General features: G+C 53.2%; 2 protein-coding genes across 2 annotated transcripts; one reads left to right on the plus strand and one right to left on the minus strand.

Moving 5' to 3' along the window:
- Positions 1-787: 787 nt before the first annotated feature.
- LOC134420538 (hydrocephalus-inducing protein homolog) lies at positions 788-4078 on the minus strand. Its single transcript, XM_063160691.1, has 3 exons — positions 3732-4078; positions 2089-2188; positions 788-842 (listed from the first exon to the last, which is right to left on the minus strand). The coding sequence occupies exons 1-2, from the start codon at positions 3894-3896 to the stop codon at positions 2102-2104; spliced, it is 252 nt and encodes an 83-aa protein (XP_063016761.1). The 5' UTR covers positions 3897-4078; the 3' UTR covers positions 788-842; positions 2089-2101.
- Positions 4079-13604: 9526 nt separating this feature from the next.
- On the plus strand, positions 13605-24175 carry LOC134420587 (uncharacterized). Its single transcript, XM_063160740.1, has 4 exons — positions 13605-13705; positions 16142-16365; positions 20510-20742; positions 22370-24175. The coding sequence occupies exons 1-4, from the start codon at positions 13676-13678 to the stop codon at positions 22708-22710; spliced, it is 828 nt and encodes a 275-aa protein (XP_063016810.1). The 5' UTR covers positions 13605-13675; the 3' UTR covers positions 22711-24175.
- The last annotated feature ends 1363 nt before the right edge of the window (positions 24176-25538 follow it).

Consider the following 25538-nt stretch of genomic DNA (forward strand, 5'->3'; position numbering starts at 1 on the left):
GCAGCCTGTGCCTGTTTTCCCCGGCAGAATCCCTGTCCCCGTGCACCCTGCCAGGAGCAGCTGCACACAGGCTCACAGCTCCCCTTGCCCTCACCAGGGGGTTTCTCTCATCCCCGAACACGCCGATGAGAACGTCGGTGCGATGCGTGCCCAGGGCCTGCACTGCCACCACAACTGGGATCTCTGCTGTGCTCTGGGGCTGCACAATCCCACAGGGCTTGGGGCTGGAGTAGAGCACAGCAGAGTCCTCCTTGCGCTTCTGGAAGGGACACAATGAAACGCACATTCAGAGGGACCTCTCAAGAAACTGTAGGCTCCTTAACGTCCACCACAACAGCAACTTACACACACCTTGAAAGCTCCCCAGGACAAAGGTCAAAGGCACAAACAAGATGCAAGAATTGTAGGGTTAGCACTCCCAGGGCATCCTGCAAGGAGGCTGCCAGCACAGCCACTGGTGTCTGTGGGTGCAGCAGCTTTTCACAACCCTCTAAGATCTCCCACAGGAAAACACCCTGACGACTAGAGCATCAACTGTTTCCTCAGGAGCTTAAACTGCCTCCTCAAGTTTACACTTGGGTAGGATCCTGTTCTCAGCAGATCTTTAAGACTGAATAGAAACCAGCAAGGTCTTATCCAAACCCTTTGTTCCCCTAATAATCTCCTCAGGAATATTTGACAGGAGGAGGTGGATGTGATGCCAAACCTGGGGAATAAGCCCGTAGCAGCCAGAAAGGTGGCTGGCATTCCTAATGAGGATCTTCCTCTCACAGGGCACCTTCAGGTGGCACTCATCACACAGCAGCACTGGGGAGGACACTTGGAGCTCAGGAACGAGACACCTGGGCAAAGAGATGAGCCCAGGACAATCAGAGATACTGAGAGAATGGAGAATGCCTACCCGCAAAGATTGTGAAATGGAGCAGAACACATTGGTCACTGTCCAATGCACACTGAAGAGCCCTGCAGGGATAAATTGCCTTCTACCTCTTCCCACTCCCACATGTCTTGTCAAGGAGGGGCAAACCCTGAGAGGCAGCACCCAGAGGCTGCCAAGTGCCCCAGGCAGAGCACTTTGCCCCACAGCTGCCTCAGCCCCTCCTTTACCCAAGAAGGCTTGCAAGGACTCCTGCAACAGTGCCAGTGACCCACGAGCTCTGGGGGAGCCTTCCCAACAAGGATCAGTGCTCCCTAAGGCTCAAGGAACACACAGCTCCAGGGTCTCAGTAAAACTGACTCCCTTCTCTGCCATGGTGCTGTTGCCCTGCCTGAGAACTCAGCTCTTTGCCCCAGCCCTGGAGGGCACGAGACAGCAGCTGCCCCACAGAGGGGCTGATCAGCCCCTGCCAGGCCCTGCAGCTCCCTGGCTCCTTCACTGCACAGCTCCAGGCACTGCCTGGCCCCAGCTCCACCTGCTGTACACAGTGGCAGCCCAGGCACTGCCTGCATGGCTCTGCCTGGCACAGGGAACAGCACCAGGGAGCTGCATCCCTCTGGGCATCACACTGACACCCACAGCAGCACAGCAGCATGGAATTCTGCTGCAGCAACAACGACTTTTGCTCTCAACTCTGACAACATTAAAGCTCAAAATGGGAAGCAGAGGCAAGGACAACAACTGGAGCTGACCTGCCACATCAAGGGCTGCTTTCCCCTTGTCAGACCTTGCCCTCCCCACTCTTGCTGGGAGCCACTTCCCCCCTGCCATGTGCCCTCATGGACAGAGGCAGAGCCTGACTCTCAGCAGCTGCTTGGTGTGGCCCAAACCAGTGCACAGTGCTCACAGCCAGCACAACTCCACCTCTTGCAGCCTGAAGGAGAGGAGGCCCTCAGGAAATTTGTTCCACCTCAAGCACCAAAAACAAGGCCAATCAATGATATCATTCCTGGTGCCTTTGGAAAAGGGCCCAGGACCGTGCTGGGCTGGGAGCAAACGTGCTTTTCACTACAGGCTGCTGCCCAAGCACTGCTGTTCTCGTGTCCAGCTGGCACAACATGAGGGCATTCAGCAGCACTTCTCCTTGGCAGCTGCAGCCAGCACAGCCTGGGCAAGGCAGTGCCTGGGGGAGGCCAGGCAAGGGCTGGTACCTGGCTGTGATGATCAGGCTGCCACTCCCTTGCCAATACCCTCCAGGTCCACCAGCAATCTCCGGTAGAACTCCATCACCGTGTTGGAGCACAGGGTCACCTGGTGGAAGAGAAGAACTGTCAATTCTTCCTTCCAAAACCTCATTACCCACGGGTGATATCCTCCAGTTCCTGAGGGAGGATTTGCCTTTCATTCTTCTGCTGCTCCATGTGTCAAGCACAGTCTCAGAGTAACAAAAGCCTTCTGGCAATACCGCATTTGTTAAACACACCTTGCTATCAGGGCACAGGTCAGCTACATTAAAACATTAGACTACAGCTCCATGCACCACTGCATTCAAATTAAGGGGCCAATTTCTCAGCTGACTACAAAGACATCCATGCAGAGGAAATCTGACTTGACCACAATGAGTTCAGCTTTACAGCAGGAGGCTGAGGGCAAAGTGTGGCCCAGCAGGTGCTGGGCAGTTCATGGCTGCCCTGGGACCCCGAGCCCGGGCTGGCTCTGAGAACTCCGGCCCCACGCCAGGAGTGGGGAACTGCCCCAGGGTGGGCAATGACCACAGGCAGAACCCTCAGAACTGCCCCAGGCTGGGCAATGACCACAGGCAGAACCCTCAGAACTGCCCCAGGTTGGGCATTGACCACAGGCAGAACCCTCAGAGCCTCTTGCTCTACACTGCAAGAGACCAGCCACCAACAGGACCAGGCAGAGGAGAAAGGAGGAGGATCTGTGTCTTGAAATTACACAAGAAAGGGTTTATTCCAAGCAAAAGGACCAGAGCCAAAAGAGCCCTGGACACTCCTGTGCAAGGGCTTTTGTACAGACACAAATCAGGGGGTGGATACAAACAGCAAACCAAAAGGGAATCCTCAGGGGAGCACTGAGGGGATTACATCAAGTGTCTGGGGCCACTTTGCGTAGGAGGGTGGGGAGGATGGCTCACTTGGGCCAATGGGGCCTCCAGGAACAGGGGAATTCCAAAGGGGCGTTGCAGACAGGGATTGGCTCCAGGTTAAATTGGCAAAGAAAGTTGGGGAACAAAAGGGGCTGGGTTTGACAGGCAGGGAAAGAGCTGGAACAAGGGGCAGGGAATGGCATGAAGGACAGCTTTGAGGGAGGGTAAAACCCAGGGGTAAACTAACTCGGGGACAACACAGGGTACAACAGAACAAACCACTTAACAAGGAATCAATACAATAAATTTGAACTGCTACACATGGCTGCAGATTTTTTTGTCTCCACTGGAGCTTCCTGCAGTGAACACAAATCATTCTGCTCCCCAGGAGGGGGGAAATGACACCAAGAAGAAAAGCTCACTGCTTGATACAATGACATCTCTCTAAAAGCCACCTTCTGCCCTCATCCTTGCTCTGCCCCGTTGCAATCAAATCGCTCTCAAAAACACAAGAATGGTTTCAGGCCTTGACCATAAGGTCTGTGAGCTCAGCATATGATTTTGGAAAGCAAGCAGTGCTCCTTGAGGAACATCCCGACTAAGCCAGCCAGCAGAGGCCTCCCAGCAGTGCAGATCTCTCAGTGCCAGCATGCTCCAAGCTGGCACCAGAGCTAAAGCCCTCCCACCCTGCAGTGCAGCTCCAGCCCTGGTGCTGCAGCGGCTGTGGCCGGGCTCTTGCCGTACCTCGATGTCCTGGTGTCCCTGGGGGAGGATGGTGCCTCCGCTGGGATTGATGGTGAACTCCCTGGGCTCCACATGCAAATGGATTCCCTTGCTCCAGGCCGGGTCGCTGTCCCTGCGGATCTGATCCACGCTGTCCACAGCCGGCTGCGTGCCATCGTCCGACATGCGGAGCTGGAACGTCAGGGGCACCGCGGAGCTGCTGGTGAGGCGGCAGCGCTGCGTGTAGGGAAAGCCTGGGCAAGGACACAAACAGCCATTCAGGCACCCAGCAGGGCATGATCCTGGGGGCAAGATCCTGGCAGGATCAAAGTGGGATTGGAGTTGAGCTCTTTATGATCTGAACTACAGCTCACCCAGAAGCTGCGTGAGGAATTAGTCGTCACTTAGTTCCCTTTGACACAGATTCCAGACTGCAGCCTTGAAAATGCCCACTCCTAGCCCTGCTGAACACTGCAAGCTTCTCTCTTTGGGATGGGGATAAGCTCCCTCACCTGCCCCAAACCAGCCCCAGTTCTCTCTCAGTGATGAGTGTGCACCCAGACCCAGCATTTACTCTGAGAATTCAAGCTGTCCAATTCCCTGCTCAGCCTGCCAACACTCCCACCTTTTTCAAGACATATAAAGAGTGAGTTGTCAGTGAGAAGAAGCTACAGCAAAAGAAAGTGAGGATGGGATCAGCAACTAGAACGTGATGCAATGCACCCTAATGCAGCTTCTCTCTGCAGGATCCTTAAGGCATCTCTTGCTTTGGGCCAAACAGACTGAGCACGCGACAGCTCAGAGCCCACTCAGCTGGGGGCACAGCCCAGCCTTGCTTTGAGATTAGCAATCAGGAACCAGGTCCCACCTCAGCCCACACACAGGAACATCACAGCCGTGCTGCGCACTGAGAGTGCTCCCTGCAAGGGTTTACCCCGCTTTGGCTCTGAGATTTGCTTCCCATCCTGCAAAGCCAGAGATACAGCCACTCATGGTGGGGATGTCCTGCAGAGCGCGCAGAGCAGCCACAGCCTGCTCTGCACTGCACATCTGGCTGGGCTGGCCAGCTCTGTGGGGAGGAGATTTCTCCCCAGGCCTGCTCACCAAGAGTCACTGGGACACAGATGGGGAGGAAAAACAACTGCAGCTGCAGCCCAGAGCTTCTCTGTGCCCATCCAAGTGACCACTGCCAGCTCCAGCAGGGACTCCAGCAGGGAGGCAAGAGAGGCACAAAAAGGACAAACCCAGATGTCAAAACCTCCAATGAGACTGAGGCCAGCACATGCAGACAACAGTCAACAGTTACAAAGAAGCAAAGATACAACAGCTGCCTTCAGCTGAAGAGCCCTTAGGCATGAAATTGGATTCAGCAGGATCAGTCTCCTGCTTCAGACCCATATTTCCATCTGTTGCCTTTCTTGTTTCATTCCTTCCAAAGTCAACTTGACAAGCGCCTCTGTGGTGATGCAGGCTGGGGAAGAAGCAGCTCAAGAAAGGCAATGAGTTTCCTTCAGAAGTTCATGAACTTCATTGTTCTGGCTTTAGGCTTGGCAGTGAACGGTGCCCTGGGTCTGGGAAGGGGGACAGGGGTTCTGGGGGTTTCTGGGGGGTTTTGGCCCTGGGCTGGGCCTTTCCCTTGGGGGTTTTTGGGAGTTGTGGCGTGATGCCGTGGGCGGCTGTGCAGTGGGAGCTGAGGCTGGGCAGGGAGCGGAGCTTCCCTTCCTCCCGCTCGGGGGTCGCAGCTCGGCCGCTGCTGCTGCGGGAGGTTTGTGCTTGGCCCGGGGCTGCCCTGGCTGCAGCTCAGCGCTGGCACCGACCCTGCCTGCCTGCCCCGCTGCTGCTGCTGCTGCTGCTGGGCACTGCCCGCATTCTCCTGCCCTCTGGGGCTCTGCAAAAGGAGCATTTCCTCCTTCCCTTCCCTTCCCGCACCGGCTGGGGGGGATCCCTGCCCTGCCAGAGCCCACAGCTCCTCCTGCTCTCACCACACCTCCACCACAGGGGAAAAACAGGACTTGGCATCTGGGAAATGTCTGTTCTTGCCTTCTTGTCTGTGCTCTCCTGAGATAGTCTAGCAAAGAACTGTTATTCCCTTTCCCACAGTTTTGCCTGGGAGCCCTGTCATTTCAAAGGGATAATCATTTGGAGGGAGGGGCTCACCTTTCCATTGCAGCAAGATTCCCACCTTCCTTGGCAGACATCTGTCTTTTAAAGCAGCACAGAGACACCAGAAAATTCTGCCTTTCTATTCCTTGCTTCCATTGGATCTCACAATGGCAAAATGCCCCCTGAGGCAGCAGCAGCCCTGCAGTTCACAGCCTGAAGAGGCTGCTGGGGCAGAGCAGGAGTGAGGGATGCTTTTCTGTTGGAAGGCACAGATCCCTGAGGCTGTGTCCCAGCCCAGGGAACACTCACCAAAGGAGATGTCCCCGAAGTCGAGCTCAGCGAGGTCGAAGTGTAAACTGGGTGCAGTGACGCTGCCCCTGCAGGCCGAGGACAGAGCAGGCAATGGCTCGGTTAAAAGCATTGCAAAGGTGCGGCTGTCGTGGCTCGGGGGCACAAAACCCGGGCTCAGGGCACCAGGCGTGGGCAGGCAGCCTGCAGCCAGTCACACCTTGGCACTGCTGGCAGGCACTGCAGCCAGGCCTGACAGGCGCTGCTTCCCCTCCCTGCACATTGCTGAGCATTGCCAAGGGAAGATGCGCAGGAAACAGGATGAAAATGACAGAGGGGTGTTGATAGATGTTGGGCCATCTCTAGGTCCAGTGGAAGGGGTTTCATTCTGATGGAAAACACCAGAGGAACAAAGAGGTCAGAGAGCTTTCCTCCTTCCTGGACTGCCAACAGCTTCCCTGCCTGCCCCTGAGCTGGAGCAAAGCCGGTGCTTTGTCACCCCCTCTGTTGTGCAGCCTTGCAGCTGTGCTGTCCCAGAGCACAAGTGAGCATGGCACAGCTGCAGGGCCAGGGCAGAGGATGTGCTGTGCCCGTGAGCCCGGCCTGGCACAGGCACACTGGGCCCTGGGTGCCCTTGGTCAGCAGGAGGTTGCTGAGCTGCAGGGCACTTGGACACCTGCCTGAAGGAGCTGGTGTAGGGCAGGTACAAGCTGCAGGCAGAGCTGTGAGCCCAGAGGCCATGGCAGTGACACTGCTGGGGCTCTGTCTTCATGCCTGTCCCTGTGCTTGCTCTGTCAGCTGGCACCCGTTCCGTGCCAAAGGTGCTTTTGCGGGGAGGTTTGAACAGCAGTGCTGAGGCCCTGGCAAGTCTGATCTCAGTGCTGGGATCTGGAGGGTTCATGTTCTGATCTGGAGGCTTGTTCATACAGAAGGGTTGAGGGCGTGGCATGGAAGGGAGGAAGCCTTGCAGGGAAACAAAGAGAGGCCCTTTCCAACAGCATCCTGCTACCTCTTAGCACCGTTCTTCTCCTGACTTGGTTGGACAGGCAAAGTTAGAGGGGAGTTGTGAGGCAACTGATGTTTCTGCACCAGGCCAGAGGTGCAGGATGTCTTTGGGTGCAGCTGTTTTCTCCTCTTCCTTTTGCTGCTTAGAGTCAGTTGAACACTTTGTCCTATTCTCAGACAGTGGGAATATAGAAGCCTAAAGAGCAATGTCCTGTGTTCCCCAGCTCCATGTTGCTTAGAAGGGGCTTAGGAATTCTTTAACATCATTAAAGTTTAGAGTAAAAATAATGGTGGCCTAGGGCTGTTATCTCTATGACCCAAGTGACACAAGAGCTGAATGCCACTGAGACAGATTTTGCAAAGTGCACTGGTGCCTTTAAAATGTGACATAGTAGTAGAACTTAGTGTTCATGTGAGGGTGCAATAGGTAAATTGATGCCCTTGAAAGGGTATAGGAAATGGTTTTTCTTCTGCCATGGGATGGAGGCGATGCGGGGGCTGATTTGCACTCAGTTTTCCAGACCTGACAGCTGAGTCCTGAACTTGGCTGGATCCTCTTCTCCTGATAATTTGAAAAGAAGAAGACACCTTCTTTCTCAGGCAAGCCCTGAAGTCATCCCTGGAATGTTATTCCCATCCTGCCACCTGAAGGCAGGAGCATGTAACATGGGGCAGGAGTGGGAAGGGAAGGGAAGGGAAGGGAAGGGAAGGGAAGGGAAGGGAAGGGAAGGGAAGGGAAGGGAAGGGAAGGGAAGGGAAGGGAAGGGAAGGGAAGGGAAGGGAAGGGAAGGGAAGGGAAGGGAAGGGAAGGGAAGGGAAGGGAAGGGAAGGGAAGGGAAGGGAAGGGAAGGGAAGGGAAGGGAAGGGAAGGTAGTGCTGAAGCCTGGCCAGGGATTCCCCTAACTGGCAGCTTCTCTATTGCGGTGAAATTTCTGGCCAAAGACTAAGAACAGAATGCTGTGCCTTGCCCCCAGCAGGCCCTGATCCCCCCAGCCCCAGCAGAGCTGCAGCAGTGCTGGCATCAGCCCCGGGGCAGATGCAGGAGCACGAGCACTGATCTGGCTCTGGGGCTGCTGGGGCCTTGTCTTTCCTCCCCTCCCTCCAAAGTCTCACGTCCAGCACATGAACATTGCTGGCCCAAGGCTTCTCCATCAGCCAGCAGTGATGTTCTCACCAGTGGCAATGGGAACAGGTCAGCCCATAATTACAGCAAGAGGTCCTTAAGGAGCAGAACCTGTAGCGAGTTCATCAGCTGTTACTACTGACATGAACAAAGTTCAGCTTGCCAGATGTTCTCTTTGTTTTTGTGTGTGATGCATTCATCAGCAAAGTCCCCAGAACACATTTGATGTGACAGATTGACCAGCAACAAAGCACCAAGGCCAGGAACTTTTGTTTCCTCACTGGGGCTGTAGAAGGGCACCAAGCCCAGCAGCTGCTGGGCAGAAGCACATTTCCCCTGAGCTGTCCCTGAGCATCAAAGCACAGAGTCTTGTGTTTGTCAGGCAAGAGCTGTTTACCTGGTGACTAAATCCTGATTGCTCCTGTTAAATCCAAAGTGCACCAACGCATCTGCATCATTATTTCCAACACATTGCACAGAGTTTCTCTGCTGGGCCAAGCAAACAGTTACCAGCCTGCATGACAGCCCAGAGTCCCAGACTGCATTGCTGGTAAACACACAGAAACCTCTGGTTCTGCTTCCTTGATGTGCTCCTGCTCATGATGCTTCATTTAGCTGGGATTGGACCCTTCAGACTGTAAATGGCATCGTCCTTTTGGGTTTCCATGTCACTGTATTGCTCTAATCTGCCTTTGCACTCTTTCAGAGTTTTGATAACTCCTCTTCTTAGAGCAGCTTTCATTGAAATGCCTTTAAAAGTTGCCCTTTTTAGGCTAAATCACGATGATTTAAAGGTAAAATAAACCAAAGAAGCACACTGCAAATTCAACAGGAACTATTCTTTGGTCTTCAGGGAAAAGTTCCTTCTCCCTGTCTGATTGCTAGGCTGTAATCTCCCAGGACAGGGAGTGCCCTACCATTTGCATCTCTTGAGATGCGATTTGTAGGCAGCAGGAAAAGAGAAATTTCTGAGGCAGTCAGTGTCAAGTTGTGCATGCAAATAGCTCTGAACCCTCTCTGTGCTTTTCACAAACCATTCTCTGATGGGATTGCTGGCAGTGGGAGCCTTGAGCCTCATTGCAGAGAGCTGGATGCAGAGTATGGGGAGCTGAGGCCCTTTAACCCCCAGGATCTTGTGAGGGCTGGATCTTGTGAGCAGTGGCTCAGTGGCTGTTTGTGATCCTGTCTGTTCTGTCTCTTGTGCTGCCTGTGCTTGGTTTGCTCCCTGCTTGCCCAAGGGAGCTGCAGGGAGCTGCAGTGCAGCAGGAATCTCATGGCCAGGCGTCCCCAGGCCTGACCCCTCTCTCTGTGTTGCAGTCCTTTCTCCGTGGTGCCGGCCACAGGAGCTCTGGGCGCTGGTGACACCGTGCAGGTGACAGTGGCATTTCACCCGCTGGCCAGCGGTGCCCATTGCGGCTCCCTGGCCGTGTGCTGCAGCTCAGGTGAGTGCTGGGCCCTGCAGGGCACAGGACAGTTCTGCACATGGCTCCCTGCTGTCCCATCCCCTGCATTGCCTCCAGAGGTGCCTCCCCTGTTCAGCCTTACCCCAAAGCAAACTGAGAACTGCTTGGTGTTTAGGGGCTTGAGAAAGGCAAAGATTTTTGACTGCTGTTTTGCTGGGACTTGCTGAGTGGAGGAAGGAGGAACTCTGATTCTCCACTACCATGTGGCTATGCCTGGGTGAAGTTTTATTTGATTCCTGGGCAGTGCTGTAGGTGAGGTCTCCATCAGACTCTCTCCAATGCAATGGAATTCTTGCACACCTCTGTCCCATATGCTGCTTCTCCACTGGCTTGTCACAGGCCCTTTTTCTATGTGGCCCTTACACATAGATGTAGTTTCTGCCTAACAACATTTTCAGGCCCTCAAGTTCCTTTTTTGTGACAAATCAAAACGAATTTTTCCCTGTCCCCATTTCCCAGGCTGTTCAAGCTGTTGCAAACCTCTCACATCTATCTCCCATTTGATTTCTAGACTGAGGGATCCCATTCAGTAGAATGTAGAAACTGCTCTGTACTCAGTAATCTTTCCATTGTCCCTTTCTTATTTGATTTGAAATGCTCCAGCTTGGTTTTTCAGATCAGAACAATATAAAATATTTAAAGTCTGATGTGGCTGTGTGTTTGGACAGGGAGATGATTTTCATGGTGCTCATTCTGTAGTGGTTTGTCACATTGCAGAGCCAGGCTGGTTGTGTTTCCTCACCTGTGTCCCCTCCTGCTGTGGGCTGTCACTTCACTTGTTCCTCTGGGCCTCCTTTTGCTGCCCACCTGCCCCCAGGCATATTTGCTGGTCAGCAAGAAGGGATCCAAGGGCTCAGGAGAGACAGGAGTCTCCTGGGATGCTCGGGGAGAGCCTGGGCAAGGCAGGACTGAGCAGGGCTCCTCAGCCCTGTCACCTGAAGGACTTGGATGCAGAAATCCTGGTGATCTGAGTGGGTCACCGGAGCACATGGACCAATCTCCCTGTCCATCCTGTCCCCTTGGGGCCAAATCTCTACAAACACCCTCAGAAATAAGGTGTTTTAGGAGGTGCCCAGGACATCCTCACGCTGTACACACAGAGCTGAAGGATGTGATCAAGGGAGTGGTCCACAGAACTGCTCCTTCAGCGCAAAACTGGGACACTTTCTTCTGTGCCCTGTGCTTTGCTCTGTTCCTTGTGCTTCCATCAGCCAGTGAGCTGAGCAAAGACTCCCCTTTGCTTTGTTCCAGGTGAAGAAAGAATCCACACAAAGCTCCAGGGAGAAGCTGTAGATGTCATCGTTGGGCTGAGCACAAATTCCATGGAGTTTGACAGGACTTTCACCACCATGTCAAGCCACAGAACCCTGTTCATTGAAAACAGGAGTAACATCACAGCCCACTTCCAGTGGAAGGCTTTTGCTGCTGAGAAAGAAGAGAATGAAGAGAAGAGGAGGTTGGTTTGAAAGATGCATTTCAGTGGGATACAGGCCCAAGACTGAAACTAACGAGTGGCCTCAGAGGATGTTGGTGCTTTTGAATGGTTTTGGCCAAGTGAACCATGCCTGGCACTGGGGTGTGTGTCCCTGGGCTTCAGGAGCTCAGCACTCAGCATTCCAGGTCATTTATACTCCAACCAGGGATGGCCTTTTGGGAAGGAAAGATTGATTGTGATGACTGGATTTCCTCAGGTCCTAATTGTGCTCTTGTCTCTCTTATCTTGTTTCTACCTGACCTGGCAACATCCGTAGACATTTCCTGAGTTGCCAGTCCCTCTTTCCAAAGGTGATACACCCTATTTTTTCCCTTTAGTTCCTTCAAAAGCTCCTTGCCCATGCGGGCTGCTAGTGTGTCCCTGTGCTGCTGTCAGAGAGGTTTTGTGCTCTCAGAGCAGAGAGGATTTTTTGTGAGAGAAGATAGTGCAGGATCCTTTCCCTCTCAGGACATTCTAGTGCCGTGCACTGAGATGGGATCCAAAAAGCTCTGGCTCATGAAAAGGTCTCTCCTGGAGTTTGCTGTCTCCCTCCTGCACAGCAAAGTTCCTTCCCCTCTCAGAGCCTCTGTTTTCATGCATATTGCATATAAAAACTTGAATGTCCCCGAAGGGATTCGGTGCCTGAATTCATCAATTTCCTGTGGAATGCTCTGGGATGCTCTTGTGAAAGGCAGAGGAGGGAACGGGGCAGGTCCAAAATGGAAGAAACAAAGAGTGATGCTGGTAACACGTAGCTGCAAGCCAGCTTTGTCTCCCCTTGCCAGGGAAATGCTGCAGTGGGTGCTCTGTGATCTTTCTGTGCCCCCCCGAGCAGCTCAGTGGGAGGAAAAGCCACTTGAAATGGCTGGTTGATTCTCCCTCAGCTGTGGCAGAGGCTTTGAGGCAGGAGGCTCTCTGGAGGGATGCTGGCTTTGCAAACCTCTGCTGAGCTTGCAAGGGTGGAGTGAAACTCCCTGCTGGGCCGGGGAACAGCAAGTTGTCCTCTGATCCCTGTGGGACCCTCGTGGCTTGGGCTCAGCCTTTGCTGGGGAGCTGCTGCTGCTGCTCCTCCCCAGGTGCTTTGCTCTCCTGCGCTGACACTTCTCTCTGCAAATCTGTGGCTCATGAAACCATCTGCTGGCCTTGTCTCTCCCTGGGGCTGCAGGCAGTGTTTGCTGCGGCCGCCCAAAGAGGTGCCCCAGGAAAACTTCCCAGAGGAGAAAGAAACAGAGAAGGTGAAGGGCTTTTGTGGAGATCACAGTGCCCTCCTGAGCAGCATGGACCAGGAGAAGACGGCAAAGGTGCAAGAAGACCCCATGCTGTTCTCTGATGACATTTTTTTCCTTGAGCCAATGGTAAGTGATAGCTCAGAACATTCTCTTCCTCCTCCTCCTCCTCCCACCCTACTCCCTACACCCACCCCTTCCCCGGCTGCGGTCACTGGGCAGATCCTCAGCTGGCTCCATGTGCTGGCAGGGAGGACATGGAGTTTCTGGTGAGGCTGCAGGGCTCGCTGCTGAAAGCATTTGTGCCCTGCAGGCTCCAGGCAGGGCTGGGAGCCTGACAAAGCCCAGCTCTGCTGCCAGGCTCGAGCTCAAGGCACTGCCTGCGTGTCCTGTCAGTGTCCCAGGGAGCAGTTCTTGTAGGCAGGGGCTCCCCCCACACGTGGGGCTCAGCAGAGGCTGTTGGAGCACTGCCAGCTCACACACTGACCTGAAGCTTGCAATTGTTCTCTGGCAAAAGGAGGCCAAATTCAGCCCAAGGTTAATGACAGAAATGCCATCCCCTCCTGTAACCATGCCTTGCACTATTTCTGAGTGTCCCTTCCAGTGTCATCTGTGAGCCTGGACACCAGGGTGGAAGGCTGAAATGGGCCTTTGGAGTTGTCCTGCACACAGGGACAGAAAACCTTTTCCTTTTCTGGTGATGCAAGCAAACTGCCACATGCTCCCATCGACCAGAGCCTTTATTCTGAGTACTGGCATTGTGAGAGATGATGAATGCCTGGTGTCTGCACAGTGGAACACCCTTCTCATCTTGGAGTAAACCCTACAATAATCCCAGCCTCTGCTTTCTTTCAGTACAGGTTAAACTAATATTTTTATTTCCAAGGAAGGGGATCATGTTCTCTTCTTGGTTACAGCTATGGTCCATCTAAGGCCAAGAGCCAGCAGGGCACAGTGGCAGTTGCATCCCACTGTAGCTGACAGCAGCATGATGTGCCCAAGAGCTTGTGTCAGAGCAGCAGGAATATTGTGGAGAGTGGGAGCTGATCAGCTGAGCATTGAGAGCTGTGTTGGGCTGGGTTTGGAGTGTTTCCTTGGCTCCTTGTGCTGTTCACTCATCAGTGATACTCTAAACAAAGGCTTACAGGAGGGTGGTGAAAAGAAGCAATGTGAAGTTTGCAGAGCAATGTTTTGCTGTCTCTTTCTGCTGCAGGAGGGAGAAATTGGGCCGAATTGTTTGGCTGAAATGAAGGTGACCTTCAAACCCCTGGAAGCACTGGAGTATGGAAGTGTGGCTTACTGCAGCATCTCAGGTGCAGCTCCTTTGCCCTGCCTCTCTCCCCCTCAGTGAAGCCATGGTGCCAGCCTGAGCCCACGGGGCTCCCATGGAAGTGCTGGGAAGGGTCCCTGGTCAGCAGGGCAGTGCTGGCACATCCCCCCTGGCCCTGCAGCTCCCAGGGAGTCTCCCGTGCCAGGCCAGGGCTCAGAATGCTGTGTGTGCCTGAGTGATCCCAGAACAGCCCAGGCAGTGCAGGGAGAGGTTTTCATGCCATGGCTTTGCCAGCATTCCCTCAAAGGCCAGAGAGCTCCAGAGCAGAACAGCTTTAGTGAACAAGCACTCAGCCCCTGCAGGTCCCTGGCCTCCAGGATGGCTCCATTTGCCATGGATCCATCATCAGGAAGCAGGAGCTGAGTTAGAAATGGGCTCCCTGAGCCTGGACCACCTCCCAGTGCCCAGACAGCAGCAGAGCAGAGGGGGCTGAGCCCCACTGAGCCCGGGCTGTTGGTAGAGGGAGCAGCCTTGGCCAGCAGCTGCTTCTCTCCCTGTGTGGCAGTTGTCACCTTGCAGCTCTCAGTCTGTGGCAATAGAACACAGTGCTGAGTGTCACAAGGGGAGCACTTGGGCAACAAAGTCCTGTGCTCCTGGGCCAGGGAGTTTGGGAATTGCCAAACTCTGTAGGAGCTTTGTGCCTTCACTGAATGATTTCAAAGCTCCTCTAGGTGCATGGGAAGGAAACCACAGAATCACAGTATGGTAAGGATGGAATGGACCTTAAAGATCATGCACTGCCAAGGCCCCTGCCATGGGCAGGGACACCTCCCCCTAGGAGGGGAGCTCCAAGCCCCATCCAGCCTGGCTTGGAACACTTTCAGGGCTGGAGCCTCCACAACATCCCTGGGGAACCTGCTCCAGTGCCCCACCACCCTCACAGGAAAAATTTCTTCCCTAATACCTCACCTAAATCTCCTTTCTCTCCATTTCTACCCATTACTCCTTGACCTGTCACTACAGGCACCAGAGATGTTTTAAACTCAGCAAACTGGTGGCTCAAATTGGAAAGCAGCCCAGGGAATGGGTTAGAAATTGCAAGTCAGCCTCAGGGGATATGTCCTGAGGGAAGAGAAGGGTCCATATCTTCTCCTGCAGCATCAGGAGCTGGTTGCATCCAGCTCAGAGTCAGGGACTAGCACTGAGGCAGCCTGGAAAATCCAGTGTAGCAGAGGGAATGATTGTACTGCAATGGACATCTCTCCCCAGGCCGTGAGAGCAGGCTGCCCCTGCAGCTCAGAGGGGAAGGCCAAGGAGCCTTGGTTGAACTCAGCTCTCCTACTCTGAACCTTGGGAATGTTTTCATCAACACCTCCCATGTCTGTGAGGTGAGCAGCAGGGCTTGGGATGGATCCTGATGGCTCCTGAAGCAGCAGCAAGCCTGGTGCAGCTGTGGACTTGCTGCCAACCTGGGCAGCTGTGAGCAGGGAATATTTGATGGACTGCTCAAATCTGGGGGGTCACAAAGGTGTGTCAGTTGTTCCTGAAGCCCCAGTCCCTTCTTTTGGGCAGCCTTCCTTAGGGATCAGCTGGGAGGCTTCCTGCAAAACAACCCCTTGGCACATGAAACCAACACTGTCTCCCAAAGCTGCATGTTCAGAGGCTTGTGTGGCAGTGCCAGACACAAGGCACCTTTGGACTGGGCTCTGCAGAAGCAGCTGCAACAAACTGGCTGCCTTTGAGCTTCAGCCCACTGCCAACAGCTCCCAGCCAAGTGTCTTCTGCTTATTGCTGCAATCACAGGAAATCCTTGGGAGTTCTCTCCCTTGCTGACCAGTCCCTCTGCACACTTCAGCCTCGGTGCATCTCTGGCTCTAGAAAGAGAAAAGTGTTCCTGGGAATAAAGCAAAGGGGTTTTCTACCTATTTGCCTCTCCCCCAGTAGAGTCAAGCTTGCAAAACTTCATGAGGCACTGCATCACGGCAGACACTTTCAAAAGCTTGGCTGTGGATGGGAAAGACATGCTGAGTGTTCTCACCAAAAGATGGTGTTGTTTTGATGCTGATGCCTCATTCTCAAGGTATTGTTTTCATGGTCTGGGAAAAGGTGAATGAGCAGATGGTGCTGTTGGAGCTGTGCTCACTGGGGCAGCAGCAGCTCTGGGGTGATTCCCTAGGCAGCTGCAATCAGCCCACGTTGCTCTCAGCACCAGCTCTCAATGCGCTTGGTGCTGCTGAGCAGAGGGGCACTGCTCTGTGCCCATGGGATAAGCCCAAGGTGACTGCAGTTCTGTGGAGTTGCCACTGCTCTGCATGAAAACCCAAAGGCAGAACTTGTCCTGTTTTATCTTTGGACTTGTGCCATTCAGCAGCACAAAGCACCTTCTGCCTTTTCTGGGTGTTCATTGCATCATTAGACAATAACTCACAAGAAGGGAAGATTCCACACGTATTTCCATTTTGCTTTCTTGCTGCTGCAGGTGAAACTGATGAACCAAGGAGCTATTGATGCTCCCTTCACCTGTCTCCCTTCAGCCACCAACCTGGGCTTGCTCTTCAAGTTTGCCCCCGAGGAGGGCATCATTGCAGCAGGTGGGAGCCAGGCTGTGCAGATCTCCTTCAGAGCCACCGTGCTGGGGAGCTTTGAGGAGGAGTTGCAGTTCAGTGTGGCTGGATCTCCTAGGCCTGCCATCCTGACCATCAAGTAAGGACCCTGGGAGCTGGGTGGGCACATCTGTAGCTGTCTCTGGGACATCCCCCACCTGCCTCCTTTTGGGGTGGAGCAGAGGAAAAAAATGTTTCCTGAGGTCTGAATCTCTGCTCTGCCGCTGGCATTGCTTTAGTGTCAGGCTGCCTCCTGCCCTGTGTGGTAGCTGGGAGCTGGAATGACTCCTCCCTGCAGGGATCTCCGTGTGCCTTGGGCCATGGCAGGCAGTGGGATGGATCAGCTTTGGGCAGCAGCTGCTCTGGGATGTCCCACCTGAACACCCAGCAAGGCCCCCAGGGCTTTGCAGATGGGCCAGCCTGGCTGATTCTGCAGCAGCAGCAGTGTTTGTAAAACCTTGTGTGAATACTCCATGCCAGATGGGCAGCAGCAGCCTCAGCTCACCTCTCATGGCCATGCTGTGGGGCACAAGCTGTGCCCCCAGCTCCTGTGCACAGAGGGCTCTGGTGCCTCCTTTGCACAGCCAGCAAAGCGCTGATGTGGGAGTCAGGAACTGTGCCAAGGACTTGGGCACCATCCCATGGGCTGATGCCAGGGCAAGAGACAATCCTGGCCCAGGCACAGGGAGAAGGGCGGATCATAGGGGAGGCAGAGCTCAGTGCTCAGCACCACAGCAGCGTGAGGCCTTGTCCCTGCCAGCCTGAGCCATGTGCTGCAGGATAATGGAGTGGAAGCAGGAGAGCTGATGCTGGCTGCTCTGCAGCTTTGGAGCTGGGCTGCTGCTCTTGGGCGGCACTGGCTCAAGGCAGTGAAGAAATGAAAGCAATCTGCACTGGATGATACCAATGAGATAAGGGAGATGGGTAAAGAAGAACAAGGAAGTTATTCCTTAGCAAGAGAAAAGTGGTGAGCAGGTGTGCCCATAGTGGAGAAACAATGATGCTGCCTTTGTTTTTGAAGGAAAAGTGCTGCTTTTTTCATTTGGAAATCAAGAGGGAACCTTTCACCATCAAATAATTGATTCTCCTCTGTCCCTCCCCCAAAATGGCCATGGGGTGTTTGTGCATAAGCAGCTTTCTCCTTGAGCAGGGGCAGGTGTCTCTTGTTGAGATGTGCAGAGCAGAGCCAGGGGCAGTCCTGTGAGTACAATAGAGGACACAGCTCACTGGTTCTTGATTTTGAACCAAAAGGCAGAGTGGGCACTGATTGGCATCAACCATGAAATCAACTGGTGAATGTTGTGCAGCTTCAAGTGCTGATTTCAGTGGATGTTGGTGGCTTTTGGAGTGTGTCTGCTGAGTTCAAGGGCAGGTGAGGGGCTGTGCTAGATTCAGGACAGCCAAGTTTGGTTGTTGAAGCTCTTGCTCTTGGCTGTGCCAGCTGGTGCACTGCTGACAAGCTGGTCCTTTCCTGTAGGATTCATCTGTGCCCTGGGTAGAACTGTTGCTGCTCTTTTCAGAGGATGTTTGGGAATGCCCTGGATTCGTGTCTCAGAACAGTGTCTGTAATGATTGTGTGGGTCAAACTCTCTTGAGAAAGCTCCTCCATGGGAGCAGCAGTTGCAGCTCAGAAGGAGCAAAGCAGGGAAGCTGTGGCTGGAAGGGCTGCTTACAGAAGTTAGTGGGGACACCTGGATGTCCATGCCATTGCAGATGGGGAAACTGAGGCACGGAGCCATGTCTGGGTGTGTGTTCAGGGTCCTTCATGGGACCCCCAGCAACCCGGGGGCTTCTCCTGCCTGCCCTGTGCCCAGAGCCCATCAGGGGCTGTTGGCTGCTGCCCCTTGGCTGGAGCTGCCTCCTGTGCCCAGGGCCCTGTGCTGAGCACACGGGGCTGTGTTGGTTGGAAACCCAGGGTGCCCTGAGCCCGGGTTTTGTGCCCCCGAGCCACGACAGCCGGACCTGTGCAATGCCTTTAACCGAGCCATTGCCTGCTCTGTCCTCGGCCTGCAGGGGCAGCGTCACTGCACCCAGTTTACACTTCGACCTCGCTGAGCTCGACTTCGGGGACATCTCCTTTGGTGAGTGTTCCCTGGGCTGGGACACAGCCTCAGGGATCTGTGCCTTCCAACAGAAAAGCATCCCTCACTCCTGCTCTGCCCCAGCAGCCTCTTCAGGCTGTGAACTGCAGGGCTGCTGCTGCTGCTGCTCAGGGGGCATTTTGCCATTGTGAGATCCAATGGAAGCAAGGAATAGAAAGGCAGAATTTTCTGGTGTCTCTGTGCTGCTTTAAAAGACAGATGTCTGCCAAGGAAGGTGGGAATCTTGCTGCAATGGAAAGGTGAGCCCCTCCCTCCAAATGATTATCCCTTTGAAATGACAGGGCTCCCAGGCAAAACTGTGGGAAAGGGAATAACAGTTCTTTGCTAGACTATCTCAGGAGAGCACAGACAAGAAGGCAAGAACAGACATTTCCCAGATGCCAAGTCCTGTTTTTCCCCTGTGGTGGAGGTGTGGTGAGAGCAGGAGGAGCTGTGGGCTCTGGCAGGGCAGGGATCCCCCCCAGCCGGTGCGGGAAGGGAAGGGAAGGAGGAAATGCTCCTTTTGCAGAGCCCCAGAGGGCAGGAGAATGCGGGCAGTGCCTAGCAGCAGCAGCAGCAGCAGCGGGGCAGGCAGGCAGGGTCGGTGCCAGTGCTGAGCTGCAGCCAGGGCAGCCCCGGGCCAAGCACAAACCTCCCGCAGCAGCAGCGGCCGAGCTGCGACCCCCGAGCGGGAGGAAGGGAAGCTCCGCTCCCTGCCCAGCCTCAGCTCCCACTGCACAGCCGCCCACGGCATCACGCCACAACTCCCAAAAACCCCCAAGGGAAAGGCCCAGCCCAGGGCCAAAACCGCCCAAAACCCCCCAGAACCCCTGTCCCCCTTCCCAGACCCAGGGCACCGTTCACTGCCAAGCCTAAAGCCAGAAAAATGAAGTTCATGAACTTCTGAAGGAAACTCATTGCCTTTCTTGAGCTGCTTCTTCCCCAGCCTGCATCACCACGGAGGTGCTTGTCAAGTTGACTTTGGAAGGAATGAAACAAGAAAGGCAACAGATGGAAATATGGGTCTGAAGCAGGAGACTGATCCTGCTGAATCCAATTTCATGCCTAAGGGCTCTTCGGCTGAAGGCAGCTGTTGTATCTTTGCTTCTTTGTAACTGTTGACTGTTGTCTGCATGTGCTGGCCTCAGTCTCATTGGAGGTTTTGACATCTGGGTTTGTCCTTTTTGTGCCTCTCTTGCCTCCCTGCTGGAGTCCCTGCTGGAGCTGGCAGTGGTCACTTGGATGGGCACAGAGAAGCTCTGGGCTGCAGCTGCAGTTGTTTTTCCTCCCCATCTGTGTCCCAGTGACTCTTGGTGAGCAGGCCTGGGGAGAAGTCTCCTCCCCACAGAGCTGGCCAGCCCAGCCAGATGTGCAGTGCAGAGCAGGCTGTGGCTGCTCTGCGCGCTCTGCAGGACATCCCCACCATGAGTGGCTGTATCTCTGGCTTTGCAGGATGGAAAGCAAATCTCAGAGCCAAAGCGGGGTAAACCCTTGCAGGGAGCACTCTCAGTGCGCAGCACGGCTGTGATGTCCCTGTTTGTGGGCTGAGGTGGGACCTGGTTCCTGATTGCTAATCTCAAAGCAAGGCTCGGCTGTGCCCCCAGCTGAGTGGGCTCTGAGCTGTCGCGTGCTCAGTCTGTTTGGCCCAAAGCAAGAGATGCCTTAAGGATCCTGCAGAGAGAAGCTGCATTAGGGTGCTTTGCATCACGTTCTAGTTGCTGATCCCATCCTCACTTTCTTTTGCTGTAGCTTCTTCTCACTGACAACTCACTCTTTATATGTCTTGAAAAAGGTGGGAGTGTTGGCAGGCTGAGCAGGGAATTGGACAGCTTGAATTCTCAGAGTAAATGCTGGGTCTGGGTGCACACTCATCACTGAGAAAGAACTGGTGCTGGTTTGGGGCAGGTGAGGGAGCTTATCCCCATCCCAAAGAGAGAAGCTTGCAGTGTTCAGCAGGGCTAGGAGTGGGCATTTTCAAGGCTGCAGTCTGGAATCTGTGTCAAAGGGAACTAAGTGACGACTAATTCCTCACGCAGCTTCTGGGTAAGCTGTAGTTCAGATCATAAAAAGCTCAACTCCAATCCCACTTTGATCGTGCCAGGATCTTGCCCCCAGGATCATGCCCTGCTGGGTGCCTGAATGGCTATTTGTGTCCTTGCCCAGGCTTTCCCTACACGCAGCGCTGCCGCCTCACCAGCAGCTCCGCGGTGCCCCTGACGTTCCAGCTCCGCATGTCGGACGATGGCACGCAGCCGGCTGTGGACAGCGTGGATCAGATCCGCAGGGACAGCGACCCGGCCTGGAGCAAGGGAATCCATTTGCATGTGGAGCCCAGGGAGTTCACCATCAATCCCAGCGGAGGCACCATCCTCCCCCAGGGACACCAGGACATCGAGGTACGGCAAGAGCCCGGCCACAGCCGCTGCAGCACCAGGGCTGGAGCTGCACTGCAGGGTGGGAGGGCTTTAGCTCTGGTGCCAGCTTGGAGCATGCTGGCACTGAGAGATCTGCACTGCTGGGAGGCCTCTGCTGGCTGGCTTAGTCGGGATGTTCCTCAAGGAGCACTGCTTGCTTTCCAAAATCATATGCTGAGCTCACAGACTTTATGGTCAAGGCCTGAAACCATTCTTGTGTTTTTGAGAGCGATTTGATTGCAACGGGGCAGAGCAAGGATGAGGGCAGAAGGTGGCTTTTAGAGAGATGTCATTGTATCAAGCAGTGAGCTTTTCTTCTTGGTGTCATTTCCCCCCTCCTGGGGAGCAGAATGATTTGTGTTCACTGCAGGAAGCTCCAGTGGAGACAAAAAAATCTGCAGCCATGTGTAGCAGTTCAAATTTATTGTATTGATTCCTTGTTAAGTGGTTTGTTCTGTTGTACCCTGTGTTGTCCCCGAGTTAGTTTATCCCTGGGTTTTACCCTCCCTCAAAGCTGTCCCTCATGCCATTCCCTGCCCCTTGTTCCAGCTCTTTCCCTGCCTGTCAAACCCAGCCCCTTTTGTTCCCCAACTTTCTTTGCCAATTTAACCTGGAGCCAATCCCTGTCTGCAATGCCCCTTTGGAATTCCCCTGTTCCTGGAGGCCCCATTGGCCCAAGTGAGCCATCCTCCCCACCCTCCTACGCAAAGTGGCCCCAGACACTTGATGTAATCCCCTCAGTGCTCCCCTGAGGATTCCCTTTTGGTTTGCTGTTTGTATCCACCCCCTGATTTGTGTCTGTACAAAAGCCCTTGCACAGGAGTGTCCAGGGCTCTTTTGGCTCCGATCCTTTTGCTTGGAATAAACCCTTTCTTGTGTAATTTCAAGACACAGATCCTCCTCCTTTCTCCTCTGCCTGGTGCCATTGGTGGCTTGTCTCTTGCAGTGTAGAGCAAGAGGCTCTGGGGGTTCTGCCTGTGGTCAATGCCCAGCCTGTGGCAGTTCTGAGGTTTCTGCCTGTGGTCAATGCCCAGCCTGGGGCAGTTCTGAGGGTTCTGCCTGTGGTCAATGCCCAGCCTGGGGCAGTTCTGAGGGTTCTGCCTGTGGTCATTGCCCAGCCTGGGGCAGTTCTGTGGGTTCTGCCTGTGGTCATTGCCCAGCCTTGGGCAGTTCCCCACTCCTGGCGTGGGGCTGGAGTTCTCAGAGCCAGCCCGGGCTCGGGGTCCCAGGGCAGCCATGAACTGCCCAGCACCTGCTGGGCCACACTTTGCCCTCAGCCTCCTGCTGTAAAGCTGAACTCATTGTGGTCAAGTCAGATTTCCTCTGCATGGATGTCTTTGTAGTCAGCTGAGAAATTGGCCCCTTAATTTGAATGCAGTGGTGCATGGAGCTGTAGTCTAATGTTTTAATGTAGCTGACCTGTGCCCTGATAGCAAGGTGTGTTTAACAAATGCGGTATTGCCAGAAGGCTTTTGTTACTCTGAGACTGTGCTCTACACATGGAGCAGCAGAAGAATGAAGGGCAAATCCTCCCTCAGGAACTGGAGGATATCACCCGTGGGTAATGAGGTTTTGGAAGGAAGAATTGACTGTTCTTCTCTTCCACCAGGTGACCCTGTGCTCCAACACGGTGATGGAGTTCTACCGGAGATTGCTGGTGGACCTGGAGGGTATTGGCAAGGGAGTGGCAGCCCTGATCATCACAGCCAGGTACCAGCCCTTGCCTGGCCTCCCCCAGGCACTGCCTTGCCCAGGCTGTGCTGGCTGCAGCTGCCAAGGAGAAGTGCTGCTGAATGCCCTCATGTTGTGCCAGCTGGACACGAGAACAGCAGTGCTTGGGCAGCAGCCTGTAGTGAAAAGCACGTTTGCTCCCAGCCCAGCACGGTCCTGGGCCCTCTTCTAAAGGCACCAGGAATGATATCATTGATTGGCCTTGTTTTTGGTGCTTGAGGTGTGTAGAAGTCCATCCGAAAATCCTTCATTTTTTGCCTCACAATTGTCATGAGAAAAGACTACCGAAGAGTTAAAAGTGCTGAGCCGGTTGGGAAAGAAAGTCTCCTGCTTATCTAGTGTGTTCACAAGTGATGTTTGCAGATCACGCCATGCTGTACTCGAAGGGGGCATGCTGCCCTTTTCTGGACAATTGAACTGGACTTTCTTCCAAACTCCTGACCTGGCTGGACTGAGCTCTGGGGTGGCTCCCCCCCGCTCCATGAGAAGACCCCTCTTGCCTGTCTTCAACCACCGTGACAGACCAACAGAGATGCGAATCCCCTCATCAAGGAACCAAGAACCCCTCTGGCACCCTATTGACACCCCCATGGCACCACCATGGCACCCCCCCGGCAACCTCCTTCCAGAGACTGGGACTGTACTCCCTCCCAACTCAGGGAGGGGGAAAACTTAACGTACATGTGAGCATTCGGCCATGAAAACAATGGACTTCTCCCCTCCATGGAAACCTAATTTCAGTTACCTTCCCCCAACCAAGAACAGTATATATATTGGGGTTCGGCCCGACTGTCCTTTGAGATCTCCCCAAGACATGTACCAGCGAGTTTCGGCGGCGGGACCCCGAAGACATCACGTCTAGGTAGCTATACCCCATTCCCTGACCTTCTTTCCTCCCTTTTTTTTTCCTTGTCTTACCCTTCTCTTCCCCGGATCCCTTAACCAAACGCATATTTAGCTGTGGTTATAATCAATAAATTGCACCTTGTTGATTTGTTACTGCAAAACACCTGTGCCTCTTGTTGGTTATTTTTGCACCCAAAAATCATTCGTCACCCGTTTATTTCGGGCGGACCTTCACATAATTGGCGTCACGGACAAGGATTCCAGCAGCCAGTGAGATTTTGCAGGTTTTGTGTAGTTTGTAACCTCTTAAAGACTACACACGCCGAAGCCAAATCTCATGCTCGATTGAGCACACAGGCTCCGGAATTGACACAAAAGATTTTTTCGGTGCAAAAGCAGGGGAAATTGTTACTGTCATTACTGATACTGATTTTACCGGCACGAACACTGGCACTGATACTTCTCCTGATCCTGATATTGATGCTGTTACTGATATCGATACCGATATTGATACTGTTGTTGTTGTTGTTGTATTTGAATTGAATCTGAACCTGTTACTGTTGTTTTTGAGGTGAATTTGAACCTGTTACTGTTTTTTACTGCTGTATTTTGTGTACCTGGACAGTCTAAAAGGGAAGGGGCAGACTTGAAGTAATTAAGCAGTGCCTTTTAGACAGATATTGTCCCTTCACCTACACAGGGAGCGAGGGGCGGCCCAGCGAAGGCTGAGTGGCTTTTTCCCTGTTCTAGGTTCTGGTCCCCTCACAAAGAAAACATTTCTGTGTGTGTGTGTTCATGTGAGTGCGTATCTGTACTGTCTGGGAAGGAAGAGACAAATTTGAAGCAACCTCACAGGGCCTCCCAGACTGATTCTGTCTCTTCAACTACCCAGGGAAGCAAGGGGACAGTGGAAAGGCTGTGTGATTTGTGTAACTTAAGTTAACTCCCTGGTGTAGCTTTGGTCCCCTCACAAAATGACTAAAAACTTCAGTGCAAAAGGTAAAGCTGAATTTTATGCTCTGCTTGCTAAACACAATGCCACACCTTTTCCGGGGGGAGAAGAATGGGCAAACTGCAATTGGTTTAACTTAGAAAATGTTATTGATAGAATATCTTCTTTGCAACATGAAACAAAATTTAAACTGGGCAAAAATAAAGCCATCCTCTGCTCAGTCTTGGGTGCCTGTCTCACAGCAGCCATAGAAACTCACTTTAAGTGAAAAAGTGAGAAAAATGCTATCATAGACTCCCTCCAAAACCTAGTTTAAGTTTTGCAAAAACAATTGGATGAAGAAAGAAATGTAAATAACTTGTTACGGACTGCCCTGAGAGAGGAACATGTTAAAAATTCACAGAACTCTGATTCCTCAAAAGAAACAGAGGAGAAAAAACTCCTCACACTAGTCAAAATTGTTCTCAAACAGAATTAACCCTGATGAAAAATTGCGGGAAACACTGCTGTAACAACATAAAACCTCTAATTAAAACAGAATACAACTATATCAATAATGAAGATTTTAGCCCGCACAAAACCACTAAAGAAATCCCGTACACTGCTACTGAATTAACAAAACTTGCAAAGCAGTACGGGCTTCTCCCCCAAAAATCTGAAACAGAACACATTTGTCAAGTGTCTCTCACTGGGGGACATCAGATTCTCTTGTCAGAACAAGGAGCCAGCGGGTGCTGGAGACATGGGGTGTTCCCAACAACAGCAGACAGACGCATCCCATGGTCCCACAGCACACAGCTCATTGGGCAGGGGAACTTAACCCCTTGGAAAGGAGAGACCTTTTGGTTGGTACCCTTGACCAACTCCTGGAAAACATTCACAAATCCGGCTGCCTGCAATTGATTCATGAAAAGAAATTAATTCCTGATTTTGAATCTCCAATCCAATCACCTGTAAAGCCTGAAATTATGACCTCTTTAACTCAAAGGCTTCCAGGAACACTTAAACCTACAGCAATTCTCCTTCAGAAAACCATAGTAGCTCTGTCTCCTATAGAAAGACCAGATAAACTTCTTAGTAACCAGAATGACCCTTTTGTTCCCCTTTATGACTTGCTGAGAAAAAGAATAAAATGGGATTGGACTTCTTCTCAGAAGGAAACATTGCAATTGCTGATTCTTGAAGTGACAGCTCACCAAGCACTGGACCCTATCTATCCTACAGACCCCTTTCAGGTGGAGTGGGGATT

Source organism: Melospiza melodia, chromosome 7 (assembly GCF_035770615.1).
Source record: "Melospiza melodia melodia isolate bMelMel2 chromosome 7, bMelMel2.pri, whole genome shotgun sequence".
Taxonomy (NCBI): Eukaryota; Metazoa; Chordata; class Aves; order Passeriformes; family Passerellidae; genus Melospiza; species Melospiza melodia.

Excerpts from the sequence above, each read along its gene's own strand:
- LOC134420538 (XM_063160691.1), bottom strand. The coding sequence starts at position 3,896 with ATGTCGGACGATGGCACGCAGCCGGCTGTGGACAGCGTGGATCAGATC. Across the intron at positions 2,189-3,731 it reads AGGGACACCAGGACATCGAG|GTGACCCTGTGCTCCAACAC; the intron begins GTACGGCAAGAG and ends CTCTTCCACCAG.
- LOC134420587 (XM_063160740.1), top strand. The coding sequence starts at position 13,676 with ATGGAAGTGTGGCTTACTGCAGCATCTCAG. Across the intron at positions 13,706-16,141 it reads GGCTTACTGCAGCATCTCAG|GTGAAACTGATGAACCAAGG; the intron begins GTGCAGCTCCTT and ends TTGCTGCTGCAG. Across the intron at positions 20,743-22,369 it reads AGGGACACCAGGACATCGAG|GTGACCCTGTGCTCCAACAC; the intron begins GTACGGCAAGAG and ends CTCTTCCACCAG.